Source organism: Oncorhynchus mykiss, chromosome 25, assembly GCF_013265735.2.
Source record: "Oncorhynchus mykiss isolate Arlee chromosome 25, USDA_OmykA_1.1, whole genome shotgun sequence".
NCBI classification, from domain to species: Eukaryota; Metazoa; Chordata; class Actinopteri; order Salmoniformes; family Salmonidae; genus Oncorhynchus; species Oncorhynchus mykiss.
In genome coordinates, this window is record NC_048589.1 from 21274369 (window position 1) to 21302247 (window position 27879).

At 46.1% G+C, this 27879-nt stretch overlaps 1 protein-coding gene and 1 long non-coding RNA gene across 4 annotated transcripts in view; one reads left to right on the forward strand and one right to left on the reverse strand.

The window, feature by feature from the left end:
• LOC110505582 (kinesin-like protein KIF26A) overlaps window positions 1–27879 on the forward strand; it is a 96314-nt gene that overhangs the window by 46919 nt on the left and 21516 nt on the right. For 2 of the 3 annotated variants that reach the window (XM_036962476.1, XM_036962477.1), the window contains one exon: window positions 2866–3065. In XM_036962476.1, the coding sequence (XP_036818371.1) occupies window positions 2866–3065 (200 nt within the window). Of the gene's footprint in view, window positions 1–2865; window positions 3066–22663; window positions 23846–27879 lie in introns of those variants that run through there. The other variant, XM_036962478.1, reaches the window with a different exon arrangement.
• LOC110505585 lies at window positions 19655–22394 on the reverse strand. Its single transcript, XR_002470837.2, has 3 exons — window positions 22307–22394; window positions 20089–20348; window positions 19655–19776 (listed from the first exon to the last, which is right to left on the reverse strand). It is a non-coding gene; the product is annotated as an uncharacterized LOC110505585 (long non-coding RNA).

The window sequence follows — 27879 nt, forward strand, 5'->3', positions numbered from 1 at the left end:
TTGATGTATAGCACTCGCATGTCAGCTATGTATATACAGCACATTCGGAAAGTATTCAGACCCGTTGACTTTTTCCACTTTTTTTTTTTTACATTGCAGCATTTTTCTAAAATGCATTAAAAAAAAATGTAAGTCATCAATCTACACACACTACCCCATAATGACAAAGTGAAAACAGGTTTTTAGAATTTTTACAAATGTATTAAAGATGAAAAACAGAAATACCTTATTTACATAAGTATTCAGACCCTTTGCCATGTGACTCGAAATTGAGCTGAGGTGCATCCTGTTTCCATTGATCATGCTTGAGATTTTTCTACAACTTGATTTGAGTCCACCCGTTGTAAATTCAATTGATTGAAAATTATTTGGAAAGACACACCTGTCTATATAGGGTGCCACAGTTTACAGTGCGTGTCAGAGCAAAAACCAAGACATGAGGTCAAAGGAAAGCCATGAGATCAAATGAATTGTCCTTAGAGTTCAGAGACAGGATTTTGTCGAGGCACAGATCTGGGGAAGAGTCCCGAAAAATGTCTGCAGCATTGAATGTCTGCAAGAACACGGTGGCCTCCATCATTCTTAAATGGAAGAAGTTTGGAACCACCAAGACTCTTCCTAGAGATGGCCGCCAAACTGAGCAATCGGGGGAGAAGGGCTTTGGTCAGGGAGTTTACCAAGAATCCGATGGTAACTCTGACAGAACTCCAGAGTTCCTCTGTGGCGATTGGAGAACCTTCCAGAAGGACAACCATCTCTGCAGCACTCCACCAATCAGGCCAGAAATAAATGTCACATGACAGCCCGCTTGGAGTTTGCCAAACGGCACTTAAAGGACTCTCAGACCATGAGAAACAAGATTCTCTGGTCTGAGATTAAACTCTTTGGCCTGAATGCCAAGTGTCACATCTGGAAGAAACCAGCCACCCTCCCTACAGTGAAGATTGGTGGTGGCAGCATCATGCTGTGGGGATGTTTTACAACGACAGGTCAAGGGAAAGATGAACAGAGCAAATTACAGAGAGATCCTTGGTGAAAACCTGCTCCAGAGCACTCAGGACCTCAGACTGGGGCGAACGGTCACCTTCCAACAGGACTATGACCCTAAGCACACAGCCAAGACAATGCAGGAGTGGCTTCTCTGAATGTTCTTGAGAGCCCAGCCAGAGGCTGGACTTGAACCCGATCAAGCATCTCTGGAGAGACCTGAAAATAGCTGTGCAGCGAGGCTCTCACCCACCCTGACAGAACTTTAGAGGATCTGCAGAGAAGAATGGGAGAAACTCCCCAAATACAGGTGTGCCAAGCTTGTAGCGTCATACCCAAGAAGACTCTAGGCTTTAAACGGTGCCAAAGGCGCTTCAACAAAGTACTGAGTAAAGGGTCTGAATATTTCATTTTTAAATATGTTTCTTTTTTCTTTTATACATTAGCAAAAAAAATCTAAAATCCTGTTTTTGCTTTGTCATTATGAGATTTTGTGTGTAAATTGATGAATACAAAAAATAGTTTAATACATTTTAGAATACGTAACAAAATGTGGAAAAAGTCAAGGGATCTGAATACTTTTTGAATGCACTGTAAATAGTTCAGCTGTCTACCTCCTTTGACAGATGGCATACACTGGAGAGCCTACACTTTATAAGAAGATTGTAAATTATGTTGTTTTAATTATCAAACATGAATCGAGGGCAAACACTGAGCGAGTAAATATGCAGAGGGACTGGTTGGTGTTGACAAAATATATCCTGTCAAGCGACATACCGTGTTTGACTTCAGGTTGCTGGTTACCCAGTGGATGTGTCACCAGGATGAATGTGAAGGGAAACTACAGGCTTAACTCTACCATTTGTTCAAACAGGTTCTTGTACACTTTCACTGATCAGTGTACAGTTTGATATAGTAGCGATTTAGGGTGAGGATTAACCCTGTGTTGTTATGGAGACCCTAGTAGGAACCGTGCTTTTTATTATGGGCTGCCAGGGTGATCAGTGGACTTTGTCAGCACTCCCTCTGCTGGACCAAAGAGAGAGAGATCACTGTTTTACTTCCAGGTGAACCCCACTACCCCCTATCCCCCTACTACCTGTCTCTCTCTCCCCAGGCCAGCACTCCAAGAGCAGACTGGGACCTGCCTCATCACCCATAGTCATTACCACTCCTGGGGCCAGGCTGAGGAAGCTTCCTTCTGCGTCTGACTCATACCCCAGTTGGCATGCAGCGCTGCAGACAGGCTCTGCTTTGTTGCCCCTCTACATCTCAACCTGTAACATACTTTCACACAGCAAGATTCATGGGCCTATCAGAGAAAAGTGTCCACTGTAGTATTTCACTGCTTATGGTTTGTGTGTAGATGTGTAGGTTTCTTTTGTTGTTGGGGGTTAAATATTTATTTTCCTGTTTAAGTCAAGCTGTGCGTTAAGTTGTTCACACATGGCAAATTAGCTGCTGATGTACAGTAACACTCATTCCAGGGTTTTTCTTTATTTTTACTATGTTCTACATTGTAGAAAATTAGTGAAGACATCAAAACGATGAAATGACACATATGGAATCTTGTAGTAACCCAAAAAGTGCTAAACAAATGAAAATGTATTTGAGATTCTTCAAAGTAGCTGCCCTTTGCCTTGGTTACAGCTTTTCATGTGTTTAACACTTTTGTGGTTCCTACATTGCATATATGTTATTTAATAGTTTTGATGTCTTCACTGTTTTTCTAAAATGTAGGAAATAATACAAAATAAAGAAAAACCCTTGAATGGGAGTAAATGGACTGGAAGAGAGGTGTGGAGGACCAGTAGTGGTGGTTAACCCTTGAGGCCCACTCATTGCTAATGCTCTTTCTGTCTCTCTGTCCCTCTGTAGGCACAAGGTCTGATGGAGGAGGCAGAGAGGGACATCCCTGGCCCTACCATGGCCCCTGTCCCCAGCTCCCGCTGTCACCTGACACCCAGCCGACAGAATAGCCCCGTCCAGCTGGGACAGTGTGCCGTCGGCCCCCCTGGCCCCACCTCCACATCCACCTCCACTCAGAGCGCATCTGCGGCGGCCGCCTTCTTCATCAGGTAAGCAGCGTCCACAGTACACACAACCCCCCCTTTCACTGAAATCACACCTGAAGAGAGAGAGTCTGACAAAGGGCTGAGAGTGATGATGATTAGGGTCTGCTGTGCTGTATTGTGGTGGCTTTAGGGTGTGTGTGGTTGGCTACCTCTGTATGGCATGCTGTTGTGGAAGGGATCTGTGTGGAGACTTGTCTTTACACACTAAGGTCATGGTTCATTGCTGCACTACACTCTTAGAAACAAAGGTTCCATCTAGAACCTTAAAGGGTTCTTCCACTGTGCCCATAGGAGAACCCTTTGAGTTCCATGTAGAACCCTTTCCATAGAGTTCTACCTGTAACCAAAAAGTGTTCTCCTATGGGGACAGCCGAAGAACCCTTTTGGAACCCTTTTTTCGAGGAGTGTAGAGTCTAGCGTGATGTGGACCTAATCCATGAAGATGTTGTCCTTGCCATTGTTGAATTATGGCATACATTAGGCTGTGCTGGAACGCTGTGTGGAGAATAGACTGTGAGCATACATTAGGCTGTGCTGGAACGCTGTGTGGAGAATAGACTGTGAGCATACATTAGGCTGTGCTGGAACGCTGTGTGGAGAATAGACTGTGAGCATACATTAGGCTGTGCTGGAACGCTGTGTGGAGAATAGACTGTGAGCATACATTTAGCTAGGCGCCAGTGCCCGTGAATGGATAATGGTATTATATAATGTTATACTTGTAAAGACGGTGTCTCACAAAGGGGCTTAGGTTCAAGCACATAGTTTGTACTATTGTGCTTTTCTTTAGTATGTACACTGTATGTACACACAGTATGTACACACAGTATGTATGTACACCTGTGTTTTTTGTTGTTTGGTTCCATTAAAAGTTTCTAGTGCAGTTTGTTGTAGTAACATATTAATGTAACTTGTATTTAGTGTTGATCTTGTGTACATTCAGAATGAGTTGCTCCATTTAGCTATGGCAATGCTAATGCTCTGGAGGATATGTGTGCCTCCGCTGGGGGTACAGACAGCTCTCCATAGGCTGCTCTAATGCGGTAGGATGTCATTGCTAGAGTCTCAGGCAGATTGGTCGGTGTGTACATTCCCTGTACAGTCTCGACTCCCCAAGGAGCTGTGTGACATAATTAATTTTATCCTGAGGGAAGCTGGGTAAGGATGATCTATTGGGTTGTTAGAGCATTGCACCCTGGGAGGCAGAACCCTGGGAGGCAGAGAAGACAGGAGAGGGGGACTTTGTGAAGTGTGACGATGACATTCAGAGGGAACAGGGAAGGAGCTTGGCTTTCTCCAAACTCTCAGAATGAGCTCCCCTCGCCAACCTTAGTGGGGTCAAAGTATAAGACCGGGACCATGGGTCCTCTCCCTTGGCAAGGAGGATATTCCAAATGCTCTTCTAAATGTGTCACTTCCTGTACGTTTCACTTCCTGTGAGATACTTGGCGGGTCAAGCGTGAACAACAGTGAGTTGTGACCTAGATGTGGACAGGGTTCATTTCAGAGGCTGATTTATTATTTCTACTGTTTTCTTTGGACGAGTGCTCAAAAAGAGAGGGCTGGACAAGCCGTGCTGTGTGTGTCTCTCAGTAAGGAAGGGGGACTTGTTTTTTCCCGTCAGTTGCGTCCTGGTGGGACAGGAGGGGAGGTGGTGGAAGCAGTGAAGGGTTCCACCTTTCATTTCATCCCAGAGATACTTCCCTGCCAGGAATGTGTGTTGTTTGACTTGGCGAGGAGAAGGATGGTGATGACGGGGCCCGGACAGCTTTAAACAGCATCACATTCCACAGATTCAGATACAGGGCGGTGGACGGCTGGGCGGTAGGCGGTTGAGATGCACTGGGCTAGACTCGAAGCACACCCACTTCCTCAGGTACTGCAGCTGTTGCCTCCACAAGCACCTGCACTGCTTTAAGCACTAGAATGTAAGCCTCCATCATCATCGTCATTCATCATCATTGTCATCACCGTCATCTTCATCTTTACTCTAGCATCAGGGTCAGTGTGCAGGCTAGGGTTGTGTTCCACCACTGCTGATTGCAGTAACAGTGTTTTAGTTCTCAGAGGTCAGCAAGCACAACTGTGTTTAACAAATCTCCTTCTTCTCACTCTCACTCTCTCCCATTGACATTTGAATGAACAAATTAGCCCTTCATCTTTTGGGGCTGATTGAAAACATATTTGTGATTTAATATTCCTTTTTGTCCTCTAAAGATACAATTAGTGAAATCCATGTGAAAGTGCTGAGAGGCCAGGATATTTGAGCAGAATAACCAAACAATGGTTGCTCCTGTCTGGAGTGTAGAATGCTCCACAGACACTTGTCTGACATTCAGGAAAGCTGTCCAACTCACAGATGACATTTTAATTAGAATGCAATTAGGTAGATGCTGAGGGAAAAGAGGAGACTGAGAAAGAGGGAAGGAGAGAGAGAATACCACTTCCTCTTAGTGATTGCCTCTGGTGCAGATAATTAATTTTTTAACTCAAGCATTCAACATTATTTTAAACTTGTCTGGTCCATTAAAAAATCATTTGATTATAAATGTTCATTTGACAACCCAGAAACTCCAACTACCATTACTCTCAGTGTTGTCGTCTGCTGGGAGACTCAGTTAAGCTGAGTGTTCTCTCATGTGGCTCCCCTACTCCCTGCCCAGGGAAAATGGTTTAGGTTGGGTCTCCTCTCCATAATGTCTCTGATCATTATGTAGGCAGGAAATGGGCCTCGATATGAATTCAACAATTGAAGCTGAACTATTACTCTCCTTTTACTACGCTGTCATTACTGGTTGCTGATTGCTCATCAAAACTCTTCTAAGCTTTCATTTTTCTATTTATTTTTTCATTCATAAATCTGTTATTTTCTCAATCTCACCATCATTCATGAAGAATGGTGTCTTATAGCTTCAGTAGGGAGCCATTTTTCACAATGTAAAGGTATTGTTCAATGACATGAAATGCTTTGGTCAAAGCAAATAAGCATACAACATGTAGTTTAGTATTGACATTTTACAATCCCCATTCAACTCTTGCTGTCACCCATTATTTTCCCCCTATCAACCAGTGTGCTGAAACAAAGATTGGCCCGGGTCAATAATGAGCAATTGGCTATTAGATGGACCATAAAATAGCCTCTAGACAGGAGGGGTTAAAGGTCAGGGTCTGTCCAAGCAGTGGTCAGTGTGTGTGTTTCAGTATACAGAGGGAGGATGAAGGGGGTAGGGAAGTGCTGGGAGGCGGGAGGAGAAGAGAGGAGGAGGAGGAGGAGGGAAGGGAGGAGGATGGGGGTGCTCATTCAGCTTACTAGCGTGTTGAATACTGATTGCTTTGTGACGGAGCATGTGATTAGTGTATTGACACAGCGTTTAGTAATGAGAGCAGGCAGTGTTCCCAGCAGGGGCTCTGGCTGCTCGACTAAATGACGTGTCCACTGCCGACACACCGTCCACCCTGCTCATCCCTCTGTTCTATTAACACCTGATGATTGGGAATGAGGTGTGTTTCTATCCCTTGGGACCCATGAGGGGAAGGGGAAAAAGAGAGGGAGAGGGAAGGGAATGCTAACCGCAGAGCAGTTCTTCTCAATGCTCGGAACAACTTTTTCTGTTCTGAGTAAGAGAGGAGAGCAAACCTTAAAGCTAAGAGGAGTGTTTGCAGTGTCCAGGGACAAGCGGGTTCAGGGTAGGGGCGTGGGGCAGGGAGAACAGCTGTTAGCAGGAATGTGGCCCTGGAGCAGTGTCCTCACAGGAGGAAGTGTCGTTACGGCCCTGTGCAGCCCTGGAGCTGCTGCTGCCCAGGTGAGTGTGTGTGTGTACTGCAGTAATCACTGTGATTGTGGGTTGGGAAGGCATTCTCCTGTAATTGCAGGAGAACAGTCCAGCTTCTCCCCAGACAAGGCCTGCCTAGTCTTTGTGTCTGAAGTATTGTGTGCTGCTTCATCACTGAGACTGTGCAAAGTAACCATAGAAACAACTCCCCATGACTAACATGAAAGCTGGCCAATTAATGTGAATAAATATGCCTGAGGCACGCTAATCAACATTTTTGGAGCTCTCCATACAAATATCTTAATCAAAGTTTTGTTGCAACAACATCCCCTTGAAAGCTGTAGACCCGGCTGCAATTCATGAATGTAGAACCAGGTGATTGTCACTGTAGAGATGTTTATCTCTCTCTCTCTCTCTCTCTCTCTCTCTCTCTCTCTCTCTCTCTCTCTCTCTCTCTCTCTCTCTCTCTCTCTCTCTCTCTCTCTCTCTCTCTCTCTCTCTCTCTCTCTCTCTCTCTCTCTCTCTCTCTCTCTCTCTCTCTCTCTCTCTCTCTCTCTCTCTCTCTCTTTCTCTTTCTCTTTCTCTTTCTCTTTCTCTTTCTCTTTGTTTGTGTGCCAGTGGCCTTTTTCCCGTGTGATTGTTATTGGAGTTGGGGTTGCGTTGGTGTAGTGGTGGGTTTGTGTAGTGGTGGGTATAGTGGGGGTGGTATAGTGTTGGGGTGGTATAGTGGTGGGGGAGGGGGTGGCTTGAGGTGGTGGGGGGTGGAATAGTGGTGGGTTGGTGTGGAGGTGGGGTTGAGGTTGGGGGCAGGAACGTGGGGATGAAGTGTACCATGGGCCACTCACACACACACTCCACTTCGACTAGAGGAGATAGGAGAGACAGGGAGACTGTGAGGCTGGATATAGAAGGGAAATGCAGTGTTTATTTGTCTGGCTGTGTTGTGAGTGACAGGGGAGATCTGTGTCAGGGATATATTGTCTGATAGATGAATGCTGAGTGGAGGGAGCTGTGGAGCGGCTCTGCTCTGGGCTGGGCCAGGGGATAAAGGGACTGAGTGGATGCAGGCAGGGAGAGTGGAGTGCTGCCGAGAGCCTCACACACTCACACACACACCGTCAGCATGCTTGGGGTGATGCTCCAGACCACCGGTTTCAGGAGGAGGAGGTCAGAACCTGTGGAGGGGAACGCTGGACACCTCACCACCATGGGACTCAAGTAAGTCACACACACCCCAACCCAGGGCTGGAGGAGATACACAACTTAGTTTGATGGGCGATGCAGCTGCCGTGTTTGGGTGTGTTTATACTCCTGCTGCTGATTGTGCTGCAGTCAGTGTGTAGTGTTGATGTTGTGGTGGAGTTGTTCTGTGTGATCCCTGAAGGTGACAGGGTAATGGTTTTGTCGAGCTTCACAAAGATGGGTGTTTCTAACGATGGGAGAATGTGAGCAGAATGCTTAGTCAGGAGAGAACACCATTGAAATGCAAGTTAAGACTCTAGCTTTATTCTGAGGAGGGTAAGCAGAGTGGAGTTGCAAAGTTAACACTAGCTTCTGTGTTCAGCATAGCCTGACTGGCAGGAATTCATTTATCCATACCTTTAGTTGGTTTTGTTTTTTGGGAGACATAGAATCTAAAAAAGATCCTGAATAGATCAACAGAAGCGCTGGTGGGTTGATGGGTGGTGAGTGGGTTGGTGAGGGTTTGGTGGGTGGGTGGTGGTTAGGCTGTGCCATGCTATTGGTCTCTTTGCTGCTATTCCATTGAGACTTACCCCCTCACCAGTGTTTTAGGTTCATGTAGGCTCTAGTGTTACTGTGTTTCCATCAGGACTAAAGACTTGTGAGACGCATAATTAACAACTTCTGCATCATTCAAGACTGTTGTTTTGTGAGAAGGTCTTAGAATTCACAGTTGGACATTGTTATGTATTGTAAATGCCAGCTGAAAGTACCCAGGACCTTGCCTTGGCTCCAAGTCTACACCTGTTGTATTCGGCACATGTGACCAATAAAATTAGATTAGATTTTGATTAGACCAGGTCTACCGGAGCCATGGCCCAGTGAGACACGGGGGCCAGCCCAGGCGTAAATCCTCAGTGGAAATAAAGCATTTGTTTACTCTGGGTTAAAACACCAGCTGTTATTTCCCTGTCATAATCAGGCTTGCTGGGGCTAATGTCTGGAGAGCAGAGGAGCGGTAGCAGCAGCAGCTGAGGCAGGGGAAGGGCTCTGGCAGTGTAACCTCCAGATAAGGCCAGGTGTGAAAAGCTATCAGGGGCCTGTCTAGCATCATCAGTGGGGAGGTGTTGATGGAGATTCAGCCTAGACCCACCGCCTCAGGGATCTGCAGCAGGCCACCAGGCAGGCCCCTTCCTTTTCTTGGGGGGCCTACTATCACCACTAGCAATAACCAGGTGGATCACCCCACATCCCTTCTACCCCAATATCACAGACTCCACCCCCTGCCTATAGCCCACACCCCCACCCACCTCTCAGCTCCTCCCTCAGACCCCCTTCTTCTGTTATACCCAACATGGTACTGTATATGGAATGGGTCAGATGATAGATCCCCTCATTTGCCCATTTCACTTTTTTAGTCAGTTAGGTTGAACTCAACAGAAAATGCCAATGAAGTAATTTATCCAGTTTTGCTAAGTTTGTTTAATTGATTTAGTATTGGCAGCTGTAGATACTGTAGTTTTGGTTCTTGGTTTCTTGGAGGAAATTGGAGGGATTGTAAGTCATCTTAGAAGAGCCTGAGTGTATCCATATTGCAGACCCTTCCTCTCAAGCCAATCCCGTATACTTCATCTGGCTGTCCTGGGCAGTGTAGTGCAGTCTGCTGCACAGTATAGATAGTGCCACCTCATCAGACCACCACTGCTGTGGTATAGACTGGCACTGCCCTCCCCTGGACATGCCCATCTCTAAGGATAAGATGCTGCTGTGACCCCTGGGTATCTGTGGGAAGGCCTGTGTTGTGACAGTCATGGTGGAGGCGGTTGTGGCCTGCATGGTTAGCATACACAGAGAGAGGACTGGCGGGGAGGGACAGGGATGGGAGTTATAGCCCCGAGGAGAGTGCTGACTGGAACCGTGTCCAGTCCCCCTAAACACCTGAGTCAGGAAGTCTGGCTGGCCTGGCCCACTTACATAGCAGGGGGGATGTTTGCTGGAGCTGACAAAAGGCTGAAACGCTGACTCTAAGCGCTGGCTAACACTGGGCCATAGAGTCAGCCCTGTGGGGCAGTGGTTGGGCTGTGACCGATTCCTTTCACGCAGGGGGAAACGAGGGGATGTTAGAGGGAGACCCACTACGTCCTGTGTGCCTGTCACCTGACATGACAGTGCCTTTGTCTCAGCGTGTGCTGGTGGTGATGATCTAAAAGGCCAGGATGTGTTAAATGTCATGTGGGTAGGAGAGAGACTGTGGCCTCAGCATTTAGGCAGCACATAACCAGGCCTGTTAGACTGTTCCTCTGCCCATGGCCAACCAGGACTTCCCATTCACACAGATGATGAGGCTACTAATGGAGGTGCCATAGGAACCCTGCTGGGCTGCAGTGATCTAGGCATTAGTGTTAAGTGATAGGAGCCTCTGAGCTGATATTCTCCCACCCGTCTGGATTCTATGCATTACAGTGGTTGGGGTTGAGGCCTGCCAATCCTACAACATGTACTGTAAATCTCTATGGCATCCCTCAGTGAGAGGTGTCATGCAAATTCAGACTATTATCATTGTCATTACAATTGCAGGCCTCTCTGGATTGTGCTGGAGACAAGCGAGAGAGGCTGGAATAAGAATACAAGTTTATTGCAATAGCTGCCTGCATGGAATATACATTGAAGAATGTTACGACCTATTGTCTCCCTGAACCACAACATAGCGTGTGGTCCCTTCTCCCATGAGCTCACCCTGGCTTTATTTCCTCAGTCTGCAGAAACAAGATGGCTCCCACTGGGCCGCTGTGTTTCTGTGTCCTCCAGCCCCTCCGCTCCACAGTGTCAGCCTGCCTGCCTCTCCCAGGTCCCGGCCTTGCTATTAGTTATTCATATTTAGTGCGTCTTAGGCCTATTCAGTGTGAGTTGATTTCCCCAACCGGTAGTTCTCTATATATCAGACCACAGTCATTCTATTTCACACAAACACAGTGCCCCTGGACTCCCTGTGTGTGTTGCTGATCCATCTAACCTCCATTGTTTTTCAATGTGGATGTTCATGGTGTTTCTGATGAAGCTTGCATTACCATAGAGGACAGAGGGCCATTGTCAGGACAGGTAGATAAGCTCTTACCTGATCCTCAATAATAGGGTGAATAGATGTACTACTCCACCACCTCTCCACTGTTCTCCTGCTTCTCTTCCCTGGCTTCGGGGCTTTGGGCCTGGATGACTGTCCAACAGTTGAATGGGAACCACAGTTCTCTGCACATGGATCCAGGTCAACAGTGTTGACTGATTGTCTACCTCCACTATGGGAAGTCTCTCATGAACGTCTCCTGCTGTTCTTCTTGCTTGCCTTGGGTGGGGGCTACTGTTGATCTGCTACAGGGTCCTCTTTATGTTGGATAATACTGGCCATGGTTGGAGTTTTGAATCAGAGATGGGACAGTGTCTATTCTTCTTGGTAAAAAGGCAGGATCAATAAAACCCTAGTGTGGACAGGGTTTATCTTGTGTTTGCGTTTGCAGCCTGCCTGCCTGCCACTGGCTCCATGCAAACTGTCTGGAATGGATTGGATTATAGTTCGTAGTCAGTTCATGACCCAGCACGTGAGAGCCTGCTGCAGTGCTAGAAATCCCATTATCCCTAGCTGACTATGTGACTTTGAGTGTGGATGTGGATGTGTATGAGTGTGGGAATGAGTGTGGGAATGAGTGTGGGAATGTGTGTGGGAATGTGTGTGGGAATGTGTGTGGGAATGTGTGTGGGAATGTGTGTGGGAATGTGTGTGGGAGTGTGTGTGGGAGTGTGTGTGGGAGTGTGTGTGGGAGTGTGTGTGGGAGTGTGTGTGGGAGACTATATGTGTGTAAGCCTCTTATTGACCTGAATAATACTGTAGTAGTCACTGAGCTCTGGCTCTGTTTAATATTTACAGTCACACCTCTACATTACTAAACCTTAAAGCTCACCAGTGTTGGTGTTGTACAACACTGTAGACCCTCTCTATTTCTCCCTACCCCAGACTCTTAGAATAGCTTTGTTCAGAACCTAGGAATTCCTCTAGCCTTTTTGGATTCCCAAATCCCAACCATGCTTCCATGCGCTCTCCTCCCCTCTAACCCATTTTTACTAGACTTGGATCCCTCATGTTTTCCCAGGATTGCGTATTGACTGGTATATAGATGGCAGATTAAGGAACACATGTTTGAATCCCCCCCCCCCCCCCCCCCCCCCCGCTCCGCTGATTAATCACTCCCAAATGTGTTCCCAGCAGCCTGTGGGGCTCGGCCTGGCCTGGTTGTTGTGATAGCCTCGACGTGGAGGAAAGCAAATAAATAATCGCTAGGTGTCTTACCCTGCCAGGTTCTGATTAATGACAGAGAGGAGTGGCGCAAGAAAACGCCCTCCCCATCTCTCTCTTGTCTTTCTCTCCCTCCCCATCCCTCTCTTGTCTTTCTTTCCCTCCCCATCTCTCTCTTGTCTTTCTCTCCCTCCCCATCCCTCTCTTGTCTTTCTCTCCCTCCCCATCTCTCTCTTGTCTTTCTCTCCCTCCCCATCTCTCTCTTGTCTTTCTCTCCCTCCCCATCTCTCTCTTGTCTATCTCTCTCTTGTCTTTCTCTCCCTCCCCATCCCTCTCTTGTCTTTCTCTCCCTCCCCATCCCTCTCTTGTCTTTCTCTCCCTCCCCATCCCTCTCTTGTCTTTCTCTCCCTCCCCATCCCTCTCTTGTCTTTCTCTCCCTCCCCATCCCTCTCTTGTCTTTCTCTCCCTCCCCATCTCTCTCTTGTATCAGCCAATGACAGCTTGATGTTGTGGTATTGAATGAATATTCCACATTCACTGCACATTCTGCTTTACAGTACTGTGTTGCTCTGAGCACAAATGTGCTCTTGAGGCTTTCAGCGAAGACGTGGGCGAGTGGGTTTCAGCTCAAGACATGTTGGAAGTGTAATTTTATTCCACATCCTCTGCAACCTGTGAAGACAACATAACAGTGTGGTGGAGTACCTGGAAACAGCATCAGTGGAGCAGTAGAAAATATTCTGCAGGAGATGAAAGTAGCTGTTAATCTTTGTAAGCAGTAGGGGGTGGGGATGCTACAGCCCAGAAAGAAGGGAGGATCATATCTTCATTATAATCTGTCACACACTGCATCAAATCAGGGGAAAAACATGATTTTCTCCAAATAGTTCAAATCAGCAGTTTACACCTAGTCAGCAGTTTACACCTAGTCAGCAGTTTATACCTAGTCAGCAGTTTACACCTAGTCAGCAATTTACACCTAGTCAGCAGTTTACACCAAGTCAGCAGTTTACACCAAGTCAGCAGTTTATACCTAGTCAGCAGTTTACACCTAGTCAGCAGTTTATACCTAGTCAGCAGTTTACACCAAGTCAGCAGTTTACACCTAGTCAGCAGTTTACACCAAGTCAGCAGTTTACACCAAGTCAGCAGTTTACACCTAGTCAGCAGTTTACACCTAGTCAGCAGTTTACACCAAGTCAGCAGTTTACACCAAGTCAGCAGTTTACACCAAGTCAGCAGTTTACACCAAGTCAGCAGTTTACACCAAGACAGCAGTTTACACCAAGACAGCAGTTTACACCAAGTCAGCAGTTTACACCAAGTCAGCAGTTTACACCAAGTCAGCAGTTTACACCAAGTCAGCAGTTTACACCAAGTCAGCAGTTTACACCAAGTCAGCAGTTTACACCAAGTCAGCAGTTTACACCAAGTCAGCAGTTTACACCAAGTCAGCAGTTTACACCAAGTCAGCAGTTTACACCAAATCAGCATGGTGTATTTTCTCCTTTTCCTCCAACACTTCTCTCCTCTCCTGGTGTGTAAGACTCTAGTAAGTCAGTTATGGTCAATCTGCAGAAGATATATTTTCCTACTGGATGAAGACATTTTGACAACGATTTGTAGATCTCTCCTCTAGGGGCCAAAAATTGGTCCCTCTATCTCAGAATGACAAATGGAGGCTACCGAGCTAAAGTCCTCTACTTGGGCTTCCCCACCTGGGCTTAAGCAGATGCTTGGAGAGGCCACATTAGCACAGCGTGTTTGTGTATACCATTAAGGAGGCAAATGGAATGATTGACTTTTACCCCCCTCTGATCCCTCCTGTGGCCGCTCTAAACCCTCCTTGGAGGGGTGCCTGGCCTCTCAATTGGATGGGCGCAAAGTGGGATGGAAGCTGGGGAAAGGAGGGGGGCTGTAGGGTGTAGGAGTTCTGGGCTTGACTTCTGTGGACACAATTCTTTATGGGCAGTGGGGGAAACACAAAGGCACAGGAAGCTGTGGCAGGAAGGTGTTTCAGCTCACACATCCCTTATAGGTCCCTGGCTGCATCTCCAACAACACTCCCTCCCTCATCGCTAAGGAGTCAACCTTGGCATTGTAGATTCTGTTTCATGCTACATTCATTGGGATTGATTCTATTGGCATTGTTGGCATAAACCTTGATTCCTTGAGCTGGTATCCAACAAAATGACTCCAGGACCTAAAAATACAATCTGCCCCTCAGTGGATACAAGCAACTGCCAAAGTCTACCTCTGCCCAGTGCAACACAGACCTCCTAAGTGGCGCAGCGGTTTAAGGCACTGGTTTAAGGCACCCAGGCGGTATCACTACCGGCCGTGATCGGGAGTCCCATAGGGTGACGCACAATTGGCCCAGCGTCGTCCGGGTAATGGGAGGTTTTGGCCGAGGGGCTTTACAAGTAGGCCGTCATTGTAAATAAGAATTTGTTCTTAACTGGCTAGACTAGTTAAATAAAAAACACAGAACCAGGAGTTTTGCAATTTTAATTAGAATGTTTTCCATTTAGACTCCAACTGTTCCATGTATTTTAGGTCGACGGGATTCCCGTCTTGGTGCACTTTGGGAATAAAGCAATTCCAAACTGACTGTGGCGGAGCCCCAATGATAATTTTTCTGTGTTACTTTCTCAGGCAGAAAATGATTTACCTCCTCTCAGACAGCCCCTCACTGGCACCAGGCCAACTCAGTGATCCTAGAGAGGACCAGGCTGTACAGACCACCACACACACACACACACACACACACACACACACACACACACACACACACACACACACACACACACACACACACACACACACACTATCCCCCTCCCGCTGAGACACACCCTTGTCTCCCTCCCTCTCTCGCATTCGTTCTCCCCCTTAAACATTCTTTCTCTCTCCTGTGGTCCCTGTCTATTTTCTAGTCTATTTCTCTCTCACCTATTCCAGCTCTCTTCTCTCCATGTCATTTCCCTTCCTCCCCATCTTTACCTTACTCTGTTTTTTTCTCCCTGTCTCTCCCTTACTCCCCCTTTTTCTGTGGGTCGTCTGTTCTCTATCTCCATCGCCTTAATCGCTCCTTTCCCACCTCATTCCACATGGAGTTTCACATGAATGCTAAGGAGATCATGAGAGATTGTGGTGTTTTTACACAGTGGTGCCTTTTTTGCTTTACTCAAGCGAAAGGGAGAGAAATATTCTTTATATGTCGTATAGATCAACCATATTTTCACAGTTTCTGTGCTTTGCGTTGCATTTTAGCAGAGAATAACCAAGAGCTGTGATGTGACAGCAGTCCAGTCTTTATAGCGCAGCTATACCCTTTACTGTAGGACAGTTAGTGGACTGTGTAGGACTGAATGTACCCTGTACTGTCTGTGGACTGTGTAGGACTGAATGTACCTATACTGTAGGACTGTCTGTGGACTGTGTAGGACTGAATGTACCCTGTACTGTCGGACTGTCTGTGGACTGTGTAGGACTGAATGTACCCTGTACTGTAGGACTGTCTGTGGACTGTGTAGGACTGAATGTACCCTGTACTGTAGGACTGTCTGTGGACTGTGTAGGACTGAATATACCCTGTACTGTAGGTCTTTGTATGTGTGTGGATTCTGCTTGGCTAATTGACCAGAGATCAGTGCAGCAAAGATACCCGCAGCCTTGGGCAGTCAGCATACAAATGATGCCCCATTTGGTATTCTGTGTCCAAGGCCAGCCAGCGTGTCGACACAAAGAGCATGTTGCACATCCTGTTGGAACAAAAGGCTTTTCTCCAAAGCTTCAGTCCAGTGCGTTTGTAACGATGTAAGCAGGTTATTGGTCAGGTTACAGGACATCACATTCATAGCTGCTTGGTTGGCCTGTCAGGGATTCATCCATCTATTTCTGGTTAGGCTTTATAGAAACTCAATAAATCCTAGCCTAGAGGTATTTGTCCACTTCCTCCTGGATGCTGTGTAAACGAACCTAGCAGAAAGGACCATCCCTTTAGAGCACCATGAAGACTGCAGGACGGAAGTCAGTTAAGAGGTAGAGGCTTAAGATTGATAAGATTTTGACGGGCAGTGAGATAAGCCTGTTTTTTCCTCCATTTTAATGTTCTGCAGAAAGATGACTGGAGAGACACACTCTTCTATAGTGACCAAGTAGATAATGAACTAGAGTTGCCATCCCTTTGAGTTGGTTTGTTGAAGGGAACCTGAATATGGATGCAAGACGGGGACGAATAAGGACAGGGTGAAAAACAGAGATGAGAATTTTCTGTGATGAGTTGCAGTTTTAGGCATGAGTTGCATTTAGTGAGATGGGGTTATGTAGAGAATAGAGAAAGGTCGAGAGACAACAGAGGAACGTTTATCCTGGTGGATTTCACTGAGGTTAACATCCCAGCTAAAGAGGAGGCAGAGCTCACAGCCAGACTAAACCATGGGCGACACACTGATATCACACGTTGTCACGCGGGACTAGGTGGGTGCAGGAATCAGACGCAGAGAGAGAGAGTAACTGAGTTGAAGTGCTTTACTCTTGCACACCAAAATAATAAGCCCAACAATATACAGGACGTAGGACACTATACAAGACCACCCAAAAACCACAGGGTGTCAAGTAAAGAATACACCACTACCTAACATGCACACACGTAACATAAAGACAATCCACCACTACCTAACATGCACACACGCAACATTAAGACAATCCACCACTACCTAACATGCACACACGTAACATTAAGACAATTCACCACTACCTAACATGCACACACGTAACATTAAGACAATCCACCACTACCTAACATGCACACACATAACATAAAGACAATCCACCACTACCTAACATGCACACACATAACATTAAGACAATTCACCACTACCTAACATGCACACACATAACATAAAGACAATCCACCACTACCTAACATGCACACACATAACATAAAGACAATCCACCACTACCTAACATGCACACACATAACATTAAGACAATTCACCACTACCTAACATGCACACACATAACATTAAGACAATCCCACACAAAACAAGGGCGGGTCAAACTACTACATATAGGGAAGCTAATTAAACCAAAAATAAACACAGGTGAAACTAATAAGACAAAACCAACAGACAAACGATAAAGGGATCGGTAGCGGCTAGTAGGACGGCGACGACGACCGCCGAGCACCGCCCGAACAGGCAGGGGAGCCAACTTGGGCGGAAGTTGTGACACACGTCAGCCTTGTCATTCCACAGCTCCAGTTTGAGAAGTGGACATGCAGAGCTCACTCTCCTCCACTCCTCCCCCATGGGGCCCAGGTAACACTAGACCCCTCCACGCTGTATAAGCAGCCATTTTCCCACATCGCCACAGGTTATTTAAGAGCCCACTCTGAATGACCTCCACTCTATACACTCCACATGTAGTCAGTGTTGGGGCTAATGCATGTATATATACAGTGGGGCAAAAAAGTATTTAGTCAGCCACCAATTGTGCAAGTTCTCAAAAAATGTGCTAATAAATTCATAAAAAATCCTACAATGTGATTTTCTGGATTGTTTTTTCTTATTTTGTCTGTCATAGTTGAAGTGTACCTATGATGAAAATTACAGGCCTCTCTCATCTTTTTAAGAGGGAGAACTTGCACAATTGATGGCTGACTAAATACTTTTTTGCCCCAATGTACATCACCCAACATACATCAGGAGAAACTGTCCCTCAGTGGAACCGGGGATTCATGGGAACTTAGATGGGGTCTCTGGTCCACTGAGATATAGCTAGCTACCTCAATTCCCTGTGGTGAAAAGCTTTGTGTGTGAGTGTTTTTTCCCTGTTCTTAATGATCTACCCAGTGGCCCTGATAGTAAATTTGTATCTGGTGTGCGTGCCTTCCTGCTGCCAGGCCAGGGCTACACTATTACATCTCCTTCTGTCTTGACTACTGCAACTCACTAGTCTCCAGCATCAACTCAAGCTCCCTCCATAAGCTCCAAATGGTTCAAAACTCTGCAGCCCGACTCCTCACCCATACTAAGTCCTATCAGCACATTGCCCCTGTCCTCCATGAACTCCACTGGCTCCCTCTCTCCCAACGCATTGATTACAGGATCCTCCTTCTGACCTACAAAGCCCTTCACCACCTTGCCCCTCCTTACCTCTCAGACTTTCGTCTCCCCCACCAACCCACACACACACACACACATCGTTCCACGACAGCAGGCTACCTTGTCATTCCCAGGTCGAAGCTCAGGAGCTTCAGCGACAGGGCCTTCCCCAGGGTTGCTCCTCTGAAACTCCCTCCCTCTAGCCATTCTTGACTCGGAGACCATCACTATCTTTCAGTCCCTCCTAAAGCCACACCTAATTACCCCCCCCCCCCCCCCACCATACTGAGCAGCACCTTACCCAGGTTCGTATCCAAATCCCAACCCTCTCCTCCCATAGACTAATGCATCACACTCTTTCCCTTCTTTGAGCTCACCCCTCTCTTTAGTCATGTTTTGTTTAGTCTGATGTTTTCTTTTGTCTCAATCACGTTTCAGGGAAGACCCAGATGCAGACAATGTCGAAGTAACAAAAGTTTATTACTAGAACAGGGGGCAGGCAAAACAACAGGTCAAGGCCAGGCAGAGGTCAGTAATCCAGATCAGAGTCCAAAAGGTACAGAACGGCAGGCAGTCTCAGGGTCAGGGCAGGCAGAATGGTCAAAACCAGGAAAACTAGAAAACAGGAACTAGAAACAGACAGGAGCAAAGGGAAAACCGCTGGTTGGCTTGACAAACAAAACGTACTGGTAACAGACCAGCAGAGAACACAGGTAAAAATACACTGGGGATAATGGGGACGATGGGCGACACCTGGAGGGGGGTGGAGATGGGCACAAAGACAAGTGAAACAGATCAGGGTGTGACAGACTATTTTGTTGTTTTCTATAATTGTAAAGCGACTTTGTGTCCATTAAAAGCGCTATACACTAAGTCCCATGTATTATTAATATTATTATTTATCATCCCTATGTCCAGTCCCCTGCCCAAGCCTGTCCTGATGTCATCTCAGCTTAATCAGAGAGAGGCTTAGCAATGGTCTGTCTGTCTGTCTGTCTGTCGGTCAGTCTGTACATGACCTGATTCTCTGGCCAATCCAGGCCACTGCAGAGATGCAGATGTTGTTTACTCCAACATAATTTTTGGCGAGGTGCTGTTGATGTCCTCAACACTGTCAGTGTTCTGTAGAGGTGGATGATTGGCCTTGTTTTGGTGCCCAAATGTGGTGATATAAAACAGCAGTCCAACAAACCCTCTGTTTCTCCCCTACAGTTGAGTCACCATACATAGGACTTCAAACAACATGCATATATAGTATGTTTCTCTCACCCTTATGGCACCATGGGAGTCCATGTCAAGGTCAGCCCATCAATAGGATGATGTATACACCAGATCTGAGCTCCAGGGAGAAATCCTATTGATGGTTCCTTTAATCAAAACACACCTTTGCTGATTGACAAACACATGCATGCAATCAAATCCAATGTATTTATAAAGCCCTTTTTAAATCACCAGATGTCACAAAGTGCTGATACAGAACAGCAAGCAATGCAGATGTAGAAGCACAGTGGTTAGGAATAACTCCATAGAAAGGCAGGAACCTAGGAAGAAACCTAGAGATCAATCAATACTGAACACATATGCTGATGTGGCACTTCTTTGTTTGCTACACGTAAGACACTGTTTTGGCCATTCCTTTAATCCATTACAAACCTATAACTATTAACCTCTAGTCTTACCTGTTGAGAGCAGGAGAGACAGACTCCAGCAGGTCTGCTACTGCATTGAGGTGGGTTCATTGTGATGTGGTTGTTATCAGTGTGTTTTACATGTACGGTCTGGCTGGAGCCCAGAGCTTCTATCTCCATTCAGACAGACAGGAGCTTGGTTGCTGCTAATCACCAGAGAAGGCAGACCCACACTGGAGGGGTTAATGCAGTCTGATATCAACCCCAGTGATCTGATCCATGCATGAATGGCCAGAGCACCGTTATCTTGTCTGGTGAGAAAAGAGGGGAAACCGGAGAAAGAAAATGTCAGGGATAGTAAATGGAGCCAACATGGTAATTAGGCTGGAAAAGGTCCTGCTACCTAAAGAGCTTTGGAGCTGGGCTGAGGAACAGAGACACATTTGCACAAACAAGCTAATGGGTGCGCCAACTAATGACTCTCCAGGCCAGTGGAATTTCTCTTGCTAATTTGACAAAGCCTGAAAAGGGATTCAGAGAGATTATTGACAACAGGCCCAACTGTGAAGCTTTGAAAGCAGCAGAACCCCCCCCCCCCCTTGCTGCAGGCCAGCCCCAAATGTAGATGTCCTTTCTATCATTAACAAAAGCCTAGCAGAGCCTTTATTTGTGCTGCCAGTGCTGTTCTTGCATTTATCTTACCTTGGCTCATTTCTATATATTATAGTCGTTATCTGTCCAAAGGGTCTGTACAGAGGGTGACATTGAGAGTTTGGCCCAATGGTGACACCCTATAGTTACGCTGTTTTGATGTACACATGAAACCACACCGAGCCTGATCCCAATGGGTTTAAAGGAGTCCGCATGCATATATTATGACAACGTTTTGGTCTTTGGCAAGGGCTTTTCGGCTGTTCGTGCGCACAACAATTTTCCTCGAGGCAAGCCGAAGTCGGTAGACGAAGTCGGTAGACGAAGTCGGTAGACGAAGTCTACACCCTTTTGCCGGTGATTGGTCAACAGTAGGGATTCCCCAATTCTTCAAGTGGTTGACATTTCACATATTCCAGTGAAACAAACACCTGTTCTATGTCCACGCCTCCCCCCTCACCAAAGTTGTCACGATGACCAATGCCCACATTAGTTTTGATCACTGTCAGTCTTGTTCTGAAAGGGGTCAGTGGATCTGTAGGTAGGAGCTGGCCAGGGGTCGGTGGGGTTTTCCATATCACTGCCCTTCAAAAACATCCAAGGTATCATATGTGAACTAAGTCACTCTATACTGAATTTTGTTTGCATTATGGGGGACCGTGTAGCTTGTTTTGTGCCTCCAGAATCCAGAAACCAGAATCCATTGTAGCTCAGATGGGGCAATGTGTCAGTGGGAAAGCTCTGTAGTGACTGTATTTGTCTGCTGAATTGCAGAGCCACTCTGCTCACCCTAATGGTGTGGAAATCAGACTGACTTTTAAACAAGACCAGAGGAGAGCTTTTACCTTCTGGTAAATTGGCAGTCATGGAAATACAGGCCACTGTCATACTAGCTTCGCCCATTCATACACACTGCTTTCCCCCTTTTCCCCTTGACCAGATTGAGTGTCCTCTCGGTCTCTGTCTGCCCAGCATAAATCTGCCTCTCATCTGTTCATTGTCTGTCCTCCTCCCCTCCCTCTTTCCATTGAGTCAAAGCATCGCTCAGCCAGCATCTGATTCAATGGTCTATCCGTCTTCACACACTTAAGTATCTCGCTTCTTATCTATGTGTCACTCCTTATAATTAATGACATTATCTCATTCATCTAACTAATTACATTCTCAGCTAAAGACAAAGAAACACACACACACACACACACACACACACACACACACACACACTTTTGTATTGCTACCCTTGTGTGGACCAAATAATTGATTTCCATCCAAAATCCTATTTTCCCTAAATCTAACCTTAACCCTTAACCTAACCTAACCATAACCCTAAACTTAAGCCTAACCGTAACCCCAAAACACTAACCCTAAAACTATACCTAACCCAAACATCTAAACCTAACCGTAACCCCTAACCCCAACTTTAATTGTAAGCCTAACCGTAATTGTAACCCTAACCCTAAACCTAACCCCTAAGTCTAAAATAGCATTTTTCCTTGTCTCTGAATTGTCCTTGTTTTACTATCCTTGTGAGGACTTCTGGTACCCACAAGGATAGTAAAACAAAAACACACAGACAGACAGACAGGCACACACATGCATGTGCTGTAGGCATACTAACCAAATCTGTTTGAAGTCTTGGATAGGCAAAAGTAGAGAGCGTTCATTTATGCATGAAGTATTCAGTGTGTGTGTGTGTGTGTGTGTGTGTGTGTGTGTGTGTGTGTGTGTGTGTGTGTGTGTGTGTGTGTGTGTGTGTGTGTGTGTGTGTGTGTGTGTGTGTGTGTGTGTGTGTGTGTGTGTGTGTGTGTGTGTGTGTGTGTGTGTGTGTGTGTGTGTGTGTGTGTGTGTGTGTGTGTGTGTGTGTGTGTGTGCGCGCGCGCGCACACGCTCGTGTCAGTGTGTGGAGAAAGAGAGCGAGAGCACTTGCCGATAACACCGCGAGCAGCCAGCAGTAGAGTGCTGACACCTCGTATGGCTGTCGGAGGGAAAAGGGGCTGGGCTGAGAAGAGAGAGCGAGAGGGCGCAGGAGAGAGAGAGGAAAGGAGAGAGAGACACGGCAGGACAGCTGCCAGCATTTCTCCGGCAGCAGGAGCAGGATTGAGAGCCGGAACGGGAGCAGGAATTCTCCCCATTCCCCTGAAGCCCTCCTAGCCCAGGCTCCACACTGGTTCTCTCTCCCCCTCCTGGATGTCTCTGACTGCTGCCGCCCCCTTATCCCCACAACCAGAGGCACGGGGCACAGGGAAGGACACAGCCACCAGGACTCCCTGCTACAGCCACACGGCAGAGATGTAACAGCATGGATGGGAGGGAGTAACAGAGGGAAGAAATAAACACAAACCAGTTGGATGAAGAGCGAGGAGAGAAGTGAAAGGGAAGAAAAAGGAGAAGGTAAAAAAGGAGAGGCTGAAAGAAGAGGGCAGAAAAGGAGAGGCTGAAAGAGAAGAGGGCAGAAAAGGAGAGGCTGAAAGAGAAGAGGGCAGAAAAGGAGAGGCTAAAAGAGAAGAGGGCAGAAAAGGAGAGGCTAAAAGAGAAGAGGGCAGAAAAGGAGAGGCTAAAAGAGAAGAGGACAGAAAATGAGAGAGTGAATTAGAGAGAGATAGGAGTAAGAACATCTTGCCAAAGTGCTGGAGAATCTGCTTCTATTGGAGGTACTGGATCTCTGAACTGAGACTGAACTTTGGAGAGGCGTGGACACAGAACACAGACGTGGACACAGAACAGGTGTTTGTTTCACTGGAATATGTACAGAGTACAGAGAGGTGCTTTTCTCCCCTCTGATCTCTTCTTCTCTGCCTTCTCCTCTCGCTTCAACCTGAACACCTGTCTGGACCCCCTGGACCTCCTCACTGGGACCTCTTTACTATCCACCCCCCCCCCCCCCCCTCCTAGTCAGCTAGGATGACGTTGGTGCCCACCCCGTCCCCTTTGCTCCTTACAAACCGTTGTGAAATCAAGTGGAACCCTCGATAATTGTGATCAGAGTAAAAAGGACCCCCCTTGCCCCAGCAAGGGATCGGCCCCGCCTCTTTCTGCTTCTCTCATGCTAAAGTAATGGAGAACCTTGGAAATGGAGACATGGACCCTAAAGTTGAGCTTGAACACTTTTGCGCTCTTTGACTATGACAACTAACTAGATAATGGATTGGAAAGAGCTGTAAGTACTCTCTATCTCTCTGTCTTTTCTACTGTCTTTTTATTAGATTGTCCAATAGTGCCCAAATACAATGTAGTATTTTAACTAAACCTTCATAATTTGACATGCATGTTGTAGAAAATATTTGAGAGAGATTGAAGCTAGTTGTTTGCTTCCTACTTACAGTGCTGTATTGCTTGATAATCCTCTAACTTGCAGAATCTCTCTTCCCTCTTCTGTGTTGCGCTGAAATGCAGTTAATGTGTTTGAGCATGCATTCAGACCCACGGTGTGTGTACTGAAATGCAGTTAATGTGTTTGAGCATGCATTCAGACCCACGGTGTGTGTACTGAAATGCAGTTAATGTGTTTGAGCATGCATTCAGACCCACGGTGTGTGTACTGAAATGCAGTTAATGTGTTTGAGCATGCATTCAGACCCAAGGTGTGTGTACTGAAATGCAGTTAATGTGTTTGAGCATGCATTCAGACCCAAGGTGTGTGTACTGAAATGCAGTTAATGTGTTTGAGCATGCATTCAGACCCAAGGTGTGTGTACTGAAATGCAGTTAATGTGTTTGAGCATGCATTCAGACCCAAGGTGTGTGTACTGAAATGCAGTTAATGTGTTTGAGCATGCATTCAGACCCAAGGTGTGTGTACTGAAATGCAGTTAATGTGTTTGAGCATGCATTCAGACCCACGGTGTGTGTACTGAAATGCAGTTAATGTGTGTGAGCATGCATTCAGACCCACGGTGTGTGTACTGAAATGCAGTTAATGTGTCTGAGCATGCATTCAGACCCACGGTGTGTGTACTGAAATGCCTTCATTAGTATGGAGATGTGTGTTGAACAGGTGGGCAAGCTGTAGTGTGTGAGGGAATCTGAGCCTCTCCTCCCTGCACATGTTCCATTGAAGGTGAGGGGGAAATAGAAAGAGAGGGAAAGCCATGTGACAAGCAATTAATTTCCCCATTAGGGTGTGTGTGCGTTGTTACAGAGGCGAGCACTCACTGTTATTGCTTATCACCCATTGAGTGGCTCTGACGGAACACCAGAATACAAACCTGACTCTCTTGCCTTTCAAGCAGACACACGTGCCTTTTCTTCTCATTGTGTGACTGGCTCTAACCCTCAAGGTTACAGGCATACCCTGCAATGCCGTATGGGCTCCCAGAGGGACAGGGGAAAAAAGCGAAAAAGGGAACCTATGACTCCTATCCGAATGTTAATTGTATTTTACTGTTTGTTGCTGTGTGTCTTTGTCATGTTGGCAGATTCCTTGCATCTCTACAATCGCATCTCAATGTGACTCATCTGAGAGAGAGAGAGAGAGAGAGAGACTTTCTGTTGAACAATGAATGTGTAATGCAGCCTCCCTTTCATACATGTGCAGACTGAAATGTGCAGACTGACATGTACACAAGCACACACACACACCAAATGGCACACACACACTGTATGTGTCGAGTTTCTCTTTATTTTTTACCATCTCGCATTCATCTATTCCATCTAATTTTCTCCCTCACACTCTCTTCCTCATACTATCATACACAGGCTGGTCCCTGGGGAGAGCCTCCTCCTGTAACCCTCTTGGATGCAATAATTATTCCATCAGCCAGCGGTGTGTTCCCTGATTGTGCTCTTGGGCTGTCGCTGCATGGGGCGTGCTGTACTGGGGAGGGGGCAAGGTGGGGAGGGGTGTGGCTGTCACTCCAGGGGGTAGAGAGGGGTATATTTTGGCAGCAGCCCACCCTGTCCGAAGGAGCCCAGAACAGGACTAATGAGCTCAGGATACTGGGCTCTCAGGCTACAGCCTCTCACTGAGAGAGACACACATGAACTGTCTCTCTCTCGCTAGCTGTAACCCTCCCTCTTCACATTTCTCCTCTTTTCATCACTCATACCATCTTTATTTCTCTCTGTCACTCTCTCCCTCTTATTGACAACGACTTCTTTGTCTCTTGCATCTCTCTGATTCTTAACTGTGTGACTGAAAAGCATTCAATGCATTGGATTTCCTGTGCGTATTCCTTTACTCTGACCTTGACTTTAAAGATGAAGTTTGGTGGTAACACAGTTGTGCCATATCACTGGCTGTTATAAGTGTGGCTGACTGTTACAGAGCTGGTAGAGTTGCAGTCAGATATTGGCACTGTCTTGCGAGCAGCAAGAGTTAAGACTGAAAGGAATGCGTGCGTCTCACTCAGCTGGCCAATCTATTCTTCTCCAGTGTTCACTCTCCGCCTCCGAGAGAGCGAGAAGGATGACAGTGGATTTTAATTAGTCTCATCACAGAGCTAGATCTTACCCTGAGAGCCCTGCTAAACGCCAGAATAGCGGAACTGCTTAAAGACAACCACTTAATGAGACTTCGGGTCTAACTTGTCCACAGTACCAGGAGAGATCTATTTCTCTCACTCTCCTCACCAAATCTGTCCATCACAGGACTCAGTGAATGGGAGATTCTGGAATCAGTCATTGATTCTATGGGACATGATCAGGAGCCCCCAACAATCTTTATACCAGAGTAACATATGAAATATGAAACGTTTCTGGTCACAATCACTTTTCCATTGCCTGTAAGTAGGGCTGTGGTGGTAATTTTGTCAGTCGGTTATTGTCATGCAAATATCTGCAGGTCTCACGGTAAATGAGCGTTCATTAACATAAACATGTTTAGCATCTCCAGGCCTCATGCATACAAGCCGCTGATGCGTGCCTTTGGAACATTTACTTTTTAAAAAGTCAAATAAATCCATTTAATATACACCATCACAATAAATCCCTCATTTATTTTAGGCAGATCCAAAGAAACATGATATGAAGAAAATGTATTTCAGAAGAACAGAATGTGAATCAGTCTATTGTATGTTATCTGGCTATGCGCCATGCTGTAGGCTAGTTCATTTAGCAGACAAGATACGTTATAAGTCACGTGCCATTATTTTATATTATATGATTCTATACTAAAAATAATATAATTGAACTGAATAAAATAAAGGATATTTTTCCTATTCCTGAGCGAGTGTGCATATGAATTGGCTATGTTGAGCGTAAAAGTAATAATACACTAGATTGAGTTATTTGGCAAATTTTGTTGTGAATAATACAAACCGTAGAATGTCTTAGAAATCAAAACATACATGAGCTGCATGGTGTGACTGTAGGCTATTGACTATTCAAAAAAAAGTCCCCCAAAAGCTTTAGCTCTATTCCATGCCTCAGGCTGCACACGCTGTTCTCTCATCAAAGGATCATATTTTACCCAACAGACTATTCTCAATTTAATCTTGTCTTTAATAATATGTCAGATGTGTTGGTCCCATGTTTCATGAGCTGTGATAAAATATCCCACCAAAAGCTTGTTTCTCTCATTTTGTTCACAAATTTGTTCACATCCCTGTAAGTGAGCGTTTCTCCTTTGAAAGATAATCCATCCACCTGACAGGTGTGGCATATCAAGAAGCTGATTAAACAGCATGATCATTACACAGGTGCACCTTGTGCTGGGAACATGTCTAAAATGTGCAGTTTGGTCTCACAGCACAATGCCACAGATGTCTCAAGATTTGAGGGAGTGTACAGTTGGCATGCTGACTGCAGGAATGTCCTGTTGCCAGATAATTGAATGTTCATTTATCTAACATAAGCTGCCTCCAACGTCATTTTAGAGAATGTGGCAGAACATCCAATACAACTGCAGACTACATGTAACCACGCCAACCCAGGACCTCCACATCTGGCTTCTCACCTGCGGGATCGTCCGAGACCAGACACTCGGACAGTTGATGAAACTGTAGGTTTGCACAATCGAAGAATTTCTGCCCAAACGGTCAGAAACCGTCTCAGGGACGCTCATATGCGTGCTCGTCATCCTCACCAAATCAAACTTTATTTACCGTGAAATGCTTACTTACAAGCCCTTAACCATCAGTGCAGTTCAAGAAGAGTTAAGAAAATATTTACGAAGTAGACTAAAATAAAAAGTCATAATAAAAGTAACACAATAAGAATAAAAATAAAGAGGCTATATACAGGGGGCACCGGTAC